This window comes from Pithys albifrons, chromosome 2, assembly GCF_047495875.1.
Source record: "Pithys albifrons albifrons isolate INPA30051 chromosome 2, PitAlb_v1, whole genome shotgun sequence".
NCBI lineage: Eukaryota > Metazoa > Chordata > Aves > Passeriformes > Thamnophilidae > Pithys > Pithys albifrons.
In genome coordinates, this window is record NC_092459.1 from 88,650,787 (window position 1) to 88,660,975 (window position 10,189).

Genomic DNA, 10,189 nt, shown 5'->3' on the forward strand with positions numbered 1-10,189 from the left:
AAGAAAAAAGGAGCATCAAGTTAGTATATCTTCTCATGGACCCCCTTCTTGGTTCCTGAAAAAAAGACTGATCCAATTTTTAATTTTTTTTCTTTTCAACACAGGAAGCCAATTCAGTGCAAAAGTATATAAAGCACCTTCAGGACACTCTGGATATTTTCTATGAGGAGGTAAACTTTTAAGATACCCTAGCAAGCTATGTTCCTGGCGAGAACACTGATGTTTTTCTCACCTCTGGTAGATCGTCAGTGATTACATTTCATACAAGGTCATCTTTCATATGGCTGGAATCAGACTGCTCCTCAGTGCTGCATTTCAGCAACTGTGTTAGCTAATGCCCTGAGAAAGTGGGCTGCAGTTTCAGGAAAAGTGTGTTTCACAGTATTTATTCTGTGGACCTTAGGGGCAGTTAAATGCCTCCCTGACATCCGATCGCGTCAGATCTCAGAAGCTAAGCAGGCTCAGCCCCGGATTAGTACTTGGATGGGAGAGCTCCTGGGAAATGCCGGGTGCTGCAAGTTCTAGTCCTGAGGACTTCACTGGCACTGTCCAAGCTCACTCGGCCATGGCAGATGAACCTCAGGACTTAAACGGTGGGGCCAGTTCTGCGCACGCTGTGCCTCACCTAAAATCCACTGCGCAGGCTGGAAGGGCACACCCACGTGGGGACGGCCCTTCCCAAATCTTCGTTCGCGAAGTTTGGCCATACATGCATTCTGTGGACCAAACATACCGTGATCCTACTGCCAATTTTGGTTACTAAACCAACCCTACAGAGTTTCATCTGCCCTAGAGCAAATAGAAATGCCCCAGGGAGTGATTTCAGCTAGTTTGTACTAGCTGCTGGAATTTTTTTTAGCTCACATCCACTGTATGTCTCCCTCCTGCTCTCTTTATACATCATCCTTGCACATGCCGTTGACTGCAGTCAGTGCAGTTTGCAGTGACTCCCTGACCTATGGATGGCACTTCTTGCCCTCTTTGTAGTGGTATCATGTTCTGTTATTTGGTGTGTCTGGTTATTATAATCCCTGCAGCTCCCAAGAGTCTTTATCAACATGGTGGAGATGCTGGAGCTTTCTGGATTGCGTCAGGTCACAGCAAGCTCTTCAGGGTGTGCTTTGACAGCAAAGTAAGTGAGCAAAACAGGTCTTTGCCTTTATAGTAATACTGTTTTTGGCTCAGTCTCGACTTCTGCAGTAGGATATCCACACTGAGCTTTCCAAGTTACTTGCATTGCAGATTTTACCCGATGCAGTAGTTCCCATAAATTTCCTATCACTTTTTCCAATGCTTCACCTCAAAGGCACACACACATCTATAGATGGTGGATTTATCACTTCTCAGCTCTAATGCAGCACAAGTCAACATGTAACTGTTGTACTACTGAATTTCAAAGCCTTTTTTGCCCAGCCATTCCCTGGTCAGTGGCACAGGGTGACATCCCTGATGGCTCTCTGTGTATCCTGTGCTGCCTTACCTACGGTGCAGGCTGGGCTGCATGCAGCAGAATGCACAACAAAGAACAGCTTCTCACTCCTAATAAAGGACACCAAAATCTTACCTCCAAGAAGGTTGAGGGACTTGTTCTAGAAAGCAGCAGTGCCTTTACAGGAGTCAGAATGGACATGAAAAGGCTCTTTAGCCTGGCAAAGAAAGGTATAACAAAAGCCAATAGCTGGAAGCTGATGCCGAATGAATTCAAATGAAGTTAGGTACAGATTTTTAATAATACACGTGATTAACTACTGGAACTCAGTAGAAAGGAAAATAATTGACTGTCTTGCTTGATGTCTTTATATTCATTCCAAACACATTCCTACAGGATGCATTTCAGTAAAACTCAAGTTATTACCTCTTGATATGAGGGTATTAAAATAAAACAGTGATTCAAGGACTCGGACTACGTGAACAGTTTGTCTTTTCTAACTTTAAACTCCTAAATGACTGAAAATCTGCTGTAAGCTTATTTGTAGGGTGGGTTTTCTCATTATTCTAACAAAGGTGATTTCCTGGTAACGTGTGGCATGCTATTCCCTTTTGTGTTTGACTGAAGAGTTGTGGATACTGGAGCTTTTACCAGCTGTGACAGGTGTTCATTTTGAAAAGTCCAATTGGGATTTTTTTTCTGAAGTATCTGTCCATTTCTAAGCCAGTGAGGTGGCTTTCCTTCTGCATGTGAGGTCTGAGCACCTATCCTGAACTTCTTGAATCAGACACACATTGCTGAAGAACTGTTAATGTGCTATTCAAGATTGGCTTTTGATTCTAGTATTTCTTTTATTGAAGGAAAGTTTGTCCATGTTTCTTAAACCCTGAGGAAAATTCTCCCGAACTACAAGAAATTAAGAGAGTTAACAGAGATTTTCAGGTAATACCTTGATTCTGTAACTGGTCATCTTCACTTGTGTTTCTTTATATTGCTTCCCTCACTGTCCTTCCTCTCATGCATATCCTCAGCAGGACAGAGAGGGGTAACTGGGAAATAGCTTGGCTACAGCCAAATCAAAACTAACCAGTTAGTAGCAGCCCAAGTCTTTCCCCATTTCCTTATGATTTGTCCTCAGTTCTAAGCTGGATGTAGGTTGAGACCAGTTCTGTTTCCAGCTGTTTCAACAGCCTAAAAGGAGTTAGTGATGATGGCTGCTTTGCCAATATGTGTTTGTCTGTTATGAACCCAATGAATAGCTCATATGATTTAGCACGTCATTGCAAGAGTGACAAATTACCCTGCATCAGTTGTTTTGAGGCTAGTCTTAGCAGAAAAACATAACTAAATGAACTGTGGGTCAGCTTGCTATCTGAGAGTAACTTCGTAGCCTCAGGCATAAGATTCACTCAGAATTAACAGAGGCTAAAAATAGCTATTGAGTGGAAGGTTTTTCCATCGATGTTCTTATGAATACAGAAATCACTGTATCAGACCATGCTGCATTATCCAGTCATCCATTCCAGCTCTGGCAGTGGATGTTGTCCAGTGAATCTGACAAAGTTCAGAAAATTCACCTTGGAATAGTGCTTGTACAAACCTAATAGAGGGGTCATTTTCCTTGATGAAGGAAGTGGGATCAGAATGTTTTGAGATATGACCAGGACTTTAGAGTTTAAACCATTAGAGTCTATGCCCATAAGAAGGCAAGTAACAATGAGATGGGCTTTTTTATCCATCTGCATGTCTGTGACCATAATTTTTGAAAGTGGCAGGTAATTCTTCAATGTTTATTTTAATTCAAGCATAACTTTATGATAAATCAAGCACACTTCAGCCTCAAGTTGGAACTCTGAACTCATTTGTCACTTGTAAAAATGTTGGTCTTGTTCCTTTTAAAAAATTCTCTGTAGATTTTAATCTCATTGCAATTGTGCATCATTGGTTTCTATAAGTGAGGCTTGAACTGCTTTTGTCCTTTTTTGTTTTTCCTTCTACTTAGGCAGCTTCTTAGTTTTTTATTTTTTATTTATATACCTATTTGAATTTTCCCACCTTCTGTGCATTTTACTCATGAAAATCTCTTCATGAACCAAATTCTTTTCTTTGCCATTTTCTTGACTGCTTTATAACATTTAGCTGGATTTATACTAATAATTCACAGCTTCCTACACTGAAAGTAGTGTAATATGCATGTTTTTGATGGCTGACAAGCGTTAGATGAGCCTTGCAAGTAACCCTTCTGTTTTCAATAACTACACTCCATACAGGCTGGAGCCTTGCAGCTGATCAACAGTGATCGGTATGAAAAACGTGAGGACTTTGCTGTTGTCATGCAGCCATTTTTCCGAAACACCTTGTTACCCATGGATAGTGTGAGTCCTGTTTTCCTTTCCCATTATGTAAGGTCCAATATCTTGATTTAAGTCAGAAGGATCCATGCCACAAGGACTGTGCTGTTTTCTCTTTGCACAGTCTAGCAGCACAGGGTGGAACCTGTGATAAGAGGTGACCAAGGACAAGACGAGGAAAGGCTGTGCTGCCTGTGAGTCCATTTAGCTTTAGGAAGCAGTCATAGTGTGTACATATTAAACCTGGGCACTATCTTTCTCTAAACTGCATGTTGCTTCCACTGTTGAGGGGGGTTGATTGGCATTCACCACAATTTTCTTCTGGTCTAGGCAGTGGATTATGTTCAGGATTCCTCCAAATGGAGAACAGCCCTTGAATGCCTGACTCATCCTAGCCTGGAAATAGGAAGCAGCCTTTGAAACCAAACACTGATTCAGCTTCTTTTTTCCAGCCTTAGTATTAATATTACTACCTGAAGGGAAGTTCTAGCCAGGTGGGGGTTGGTCTCTTCTTCCAGGCACTCAGCAATAGGACAAGGGGGCATGGACTCAAGCTCTGCCAGGGGAAATTTAAGTTGGAGATCAGAAAAAAATTCTTTCCAGAGAGAGTAATCAGGCATTGGAATGGGCTGCCCAGAGAGGTGGTGGATTCACCATCCCTGGAGGTTTTTAAACTGAGATTGGCCGTGGCACTGAGTGCCATGATCTGGTAAAGGGACTGGAGTTGGACCAAGGGTTGGACTTGATGATCTCAGAGGTCTTTTCCAACCCAATTGATTCTATGATTCTATGATTATATATGCTGTGTAGTTAGGGATGCAAATATTCAGCAGGAATCCTGGTCAAAACCATCTAGTTTGGCATAATACTGATACTTTTGTCATACCATCCCCACTTTTTTCCTGGCAGCCTTCAAATTTGAACAATGGTCACTTTACAGGTGGTGATGAGGGGAGACAATTCCCCCCTAAGTCAGACATTTGCCACAGCTGGATAAGCCCACCATTTTTAATGTTGCCTGAAATTCAGCAGAAATCTCAATACCTGAAAGGTTGTAAGGCTGAGTTATGGAAGTCTAAGAAGCCATAGTAAGCAGTTTTCCATCATTTCTGTATAAAGTGGAGAGTGGGTCGATGGCAGTGTCTGTGTAACAGCTGTGACTATTGCTTTAATGAAAAATTTAGTTTTGCTATGAAAATTGCTGTGTTACACAGGAGGGCTCAAGATGCAGTAATCAGCCCACAGTTAGGATACCTAAGTTGATTTGCAGTGTCAAAACATGAACATACTGCTTTTAGGAAGATAACCAAAATTGTGAAGTGAGTATACCAAGTACAGTACACTATGAGATGTAATATGTCAGATCTCAAAGACTGAAATGTGCCGAGAAATATATTTTTCTTTTACTGCAGACCAGCAAGCCAGATCTGAGTTTCTTTGCTGCAGACTGCTTTCATTTCAGTGTAAGAGGCTATGCTGAGATGGCCATGGCTCTCTGGAATAATATGGTAAGAGGTTACAACCTAGTTCTGTGTTTGTGGTAGCAGTACCTAGAAAAATCATGATAAAGGTGTCTGAAACAAAATACCAAGCAATGCATAAAACTGATACCCTAACAAGAGGTGGGTGCACAACTCTAAGACTCTTTTCAGTCTGCATTGCTTAGGAACACAATCCAAAGTGCTTATGTTACATGAAACGGTGTAAGTCTTTGCTGATTCAAAATGAGAAATCCTGATAAGCTTAAGATAATAAAAGATTCCTTTATGATTTGGTAAATAATTTGCATTAAAGCAAAAAAATAAACCTAGTTAAACATTCAGTCCTGTAGGTTTCTTGAAAATGTCTGTTCAATGAGCTTGCCCTTCTTCAGTGAATTCTGTTATATTTATTAGGAAAACATACATGTGACTGTATTTGTGCTGCCATTAATAGTGTGGACATGTTGTGCCACCCACTCTTGTATCTGAGACAACTCTAGTAGAGTCACTGAAACTAACAGGGGCCCCATCAAACCTATGATGCCTCTGCTTGCAGTCACATTCCTTCTGTCATTTTGGGCAATATGATAGCTTTTGAACAGTATTGGAAGAGTGTGTAAGAGGCACATGCTAGACTTGATAACTCCAAGATCGCAGTTCCTTTCATTAACATGATGTTCCCCATGTTTGAAGGAAGACTATGGCATTTTTATGCCACAGCAACATTTTCTTTTCTTGTCTCATAAACACCAGTCCCCAAACACATGGTGCAAACAGAAATCCTGTATCCCTGGTTTGTACAAGAAACAAGTATAAATGGAGGGGAATTTTTTTTCCATTCAAGTAAAAGTTTTAGCAAGATAAGAAACTTACAGGATGCCACAGAATAAGCTCGAGTATGAGGACTGGTAAAAGCAGGGCCAAAATCCATGCAGTTGCCCAATATAGCATAAGAGCTGTAGGTCCAGGGTTATAGAAAGCAGTAGATGTACAATGCACACACATGCTGGGAGTAATTGATTAGTGCATGCATGGCAAATCTGCCTGTTTTCCATCAGGCTTCCTGTCTGCGACTCCAGATGACAGCAGGGTGGTAGGGCTTCACTGTGCTTCGTATCTTAAACAGGGCTAATGATGTCTCAGAAACTCTAGGCAAATGTAGAGAAAATTCAAACTGAGTATGGCTGAAGGTTTCAAGAAGAAAGAGATGGTACCTGGACATATGGTAGCCTTAAATTGGGTTTCTGTTGCCATGTGGTATTCCAATTGGCCATTACTCATTCCTGAATCACCACCAGTCTTTTATTTTCCATGCCACCAGAGTTTTATTCTGTCCAGACTGTCACTCATTTCCTACGCATATAAGGATATTGACAGAACACTTCTACTGCGGCAGGGATCAGAGTCTTACTGATGTGAAGCACAACTATTCCCTCCCTCAGAAATCTGTCGGTCTATGCCAACTGAAGATATTACTGTTTACTACTTAAATCTGGTTCTTGTAACACATCCCTGCTTTTCCCTTGCAGTCCATGTACGGCAAGGCCGTGCAAGCTTACTGTAAGGCTGTATTGTTTCCCTGTTCCCTGAAAAGCTCGGCAGGCTGTAGGCTTATGGCCAAATGACATGGATTCTTGTCAGCACACACAAAGGGCTAGACTGTGCCTCGCCACTGCGTGGGTATGCAGGGATTGGGATGGTTTAAGGAGTCTCTTTCTCTCTCTTCCTAATGTTCTTTGCCCTCTTCACTTCATGCTAAGCAGTGTGTGTTCCTTCTCCCTGAAGTCAGAGGACTCAGCAGTCCTAAGGGGTTTCCACTGGTCCCAAATTCACCTCATCAGGTGAAGATCACATGGACAGTATGATTAGCTTATGTTCTTCCTCCATGCTTGCCACATGCCCTAGAGGAGCTGTGTGTTTCTTCTAGAAGTTCTCCTTTCTGCTCATGGACTTGCGGATACTGTCATTGTCAAAGCTCAGAAGCTAATGAAGAACAGATTGCAAAGCAATGAAGCAGGCATGGCTGGTTACAGAATTTTGCACTTTATCGTTTGTCTAGGCTCTGTGCCAGAATCCTTACTGAATGCCCTGGCAAAGGAAGTGTTACAATTATCTACAAATAACCCATCGCACTGCAGGCAGAATGCTACAAGATGTGAGCCACACATGTTACAAATAACCACAACAGAATCTTAGCTGTTCCCTTTAAGGTGCAACAAAACTAGCCGTGTCAGTCTTCACCACCTTAGCTGGTGGACAGGCCAAGGGATTAGGACTTGTATAGGTGTCCAGCAGGAACCCAAAAAATCAGCAAAACCTGGCATTCTGTTTCGCTTCTCATCTTCTCTTTACCTGTTAGCTTTCTGCCCTCCCCTAGTCGTATTTTTCTGTGGTTCATCTCTTTATTTTTCAGTTTCTACTACCTTCTCTTTTTTTTCCTTTTTTTCTTTTTTTCTTTTTTTTTTTTTTTTTAAACTGAACTAGAGAGAGAATGTATTCCCAGTGTTTCCATATGGGAATCTCATGGGTAGAATTTGGGTTTTTTCCACATCGCATTGGGCTTGTTGCAGTATTGTTTCTTTTCAGCATTGAGCTGGCACTTTAATCCCTTGAGGACTGTAAATGCCTGTATGGACAATAGCAGAAGCAGCAGCAGTCTTCTGTGCTGTATTCCCAGAAGTGCTGGGTGACAACTCTGCAGTTTCCTATGTGCCAATCTTGAAGTCATTACTTCAGGCATGTCCATACAACAGTTGTAAACACTTCAGTTAACATGGCTGAGCAAGCCTGTACTTGTTAGTTTAACTATGGCAACTGGTGGTATGTGCAGTCCCAGCCAACCACAACTGCACTGCTCTTAGCCTGGACATATTTTATCTTGAGTTTGAAAGGGGCTGGGGGTGAGCCTATGGTCAGCTGTTGCAACTTAGCTGATAACTGATAATATAAAAGACACTACTGAACTCACTTCTTACAATCTTGTGAATTTAGCTAAAACTCCCAGGAAATTGCTTCTGTGAATGAAGACTGCAAAGGCTGGCACCATCTTATCCTATCTCTGTAACTCTGTGTTGTTTTTGAAGTCAGTCCCATCACCATGACACCTAGGCACCTTTATTGAAGTAATGTGATAGTAACATCTGTCATGTGGGGTTTTTTCTTAGTGGTTTATACTGACAGTTGAGATGTATATGTGGAGAACAGGGTCTATAGTAAACCACGTTGTTTTAGCAGACTATTTAAAAGTATGTGGTATTCCGAGCAAAGCAAAAGGAGGAAAGGCTTCTCCTATTTCTTGCTTCCATGTGAGTTTTTCTGCAGCCAATACATCAGATTCTCAATGTCTTCAGTTCACGAGTGTTAAAATGTTTGTAAACATTCCCATGCACCTTCTACCACACTTCTTCGTTACTGCAAGCACCAAACAATTGGATAAGAAGTTGCAACTGTCTAAATCAAGAAAGTCTGAGAAGGGAAAAATTATTCATTATGTGTACTGTTGCTTTTCTCTTTTTCAGCTGGAGCCAGTTGGTGAAAAGCAGACTTACAACAACTTTACCCATGACAGATCAAAACTTAAGTGTCCAAACCCAGTAAGTAAAGGCCAAAGTGTCCTCTCCATTAATTACTTTTGGTTTTCTCTTTTATTCTCTTTGGTAAAGCTCTTTAAAAGAGTATCTTTGTGAAGGCTTTAAATAGTAGAAATACACTTCCACTTTGTTAGAGACAGGGAAATCTACTTAAAATATAAGACCAAAAATTATCCTCGCTGCAATGGAAATCCTCTCCTTTAAGCCAGTTCTAATGAGTCTATGAATTTCCATTTGATTGTCTGCAACAAGCAAATTAGGAAATGATGCCATCACTCCTGATTCTGAGATGGCTCCTTTTTTTATTGTTTCTGGGAACTTTCAGGCAATAGAGCAGGAAAGAGTTTGGTCTAAGACAGAGGGAAGGCAGCAACAGCTGGTTGTCTTAAGAGCAACAATTCCACTTTGGAAAGGGGGAGTGGCATATTGTTGGCATGTTGCCTGTTGAGTGATCTGTGGCCAGTAAAACCTTTGCTCTCCCTTTGTAGGAGAAACCTTTTCTTTTCACACGGAAAAATAGTGGATTTGGAAATTCAGATTTCAGCTTGGAGAAAACCGTACCTTCAGTCCCCTACTGGGCTGTCATTGTGGCTGCACTAGGTGGACTCCTGGTGGGTTCCTTACTCGTCTGTGTTGTGACGCGAAGAAGAAGCAAGAAACTCCAATGTAAGACTGACATAGAAAAGAACATTAAAACAACCCCTCTGTAACACAAGTCGAACAAACATCTTTCTCTGATGAGGCTGCTCTTCAGTGTGACAGAGAGTAGCAGAATAAAAAACTGTTGGATATGAATGAAGCTTCTTGGTTGCCCAGGGATTTTTGGGCCAATAACCTTGTTCAGAAATGAACTGTTGAGTTAGCTTCTGCAGATCAGTCAAGTGGAGGAAGAAGTTCAAAATATGTTGTGGTTTAACCCCAGCTGGAAAGAAAGTGCCATGCAGCTGCTTGCTCACTCCTCCCAGTCTCCCTCAATGGCATGAGGGGAGAATTGGAAAAAGGTAAAACAAATGGGTTGAGATAAGAACAGTTTAATCTCTGTAATAAAGTGAAATATAATAATAATAACTGTAATGAAATGGGGAATAACAAAAAAGAGAGAGGGGAATAAAATCCAAGAAAAACAAGTGATGCATGATACAATTGCTCATCACTCACTGACCAATGCCCAACCCCAATCAGCGATCATCCCCTCCTGGCCTCCTTCCCCAAGTTTATATATTGTGTGATGTTCTGTGGTGTGGAATATCCCTTTGGCCAGTTCAGGTCAGCTGTCCTCATCCTGTTCCTTCCCAGCTTCTTCTGCTGGCAGAGCATGGGAAACTGGTCCTCGGTGTA

General features: G+C 41.6%; 1 protein-coding gene across 2 annotated transcripts in view; it reads left to right on the forward strand.

Moving 5' to 3' along the window:
* Window positions 1-9,984, forward strand: part of PLB1 (phospholipase B1) — an 82,184-nt gene extending 72,200 nt beyond the window's left edge. For both annotated transcript variants that reach the window (XM_071577060.1, XM_071577055.1), the window contains 7 exons: window positions 105-170; window positions 1,038-1,132; window positions 2,290-2,371; window positions 3,700-3,804; window positions 5,193-5,288; window positions 8,780-8,854; window positions 9,340-9,984. In XM_071577060.1, the coding sequence (XP_071433161.1) occupies window positions 105-170; window positions 1,038-1,132; window positions 2,290-2,371; window positions 3,700-3,804; window positions 5,193-5,288; window positions 8,780-8,854; window positions 9,340-9,561 (741 nt within the window). In that variant the 3' untranslated portion in view covers window positions 9,562-9,984. The remainder of the gene's footprint in view (window positions 1-104; window positions 171-1,037; window positions 1,133-2,289; window positions 2,372-3,699; window positions 3,805-5,192; window positions 5,289-8,779; window positions 8,855-9,339) is intronic.
* Window positions 9,985-10,189: the final 205 nt, after the last annotated feature.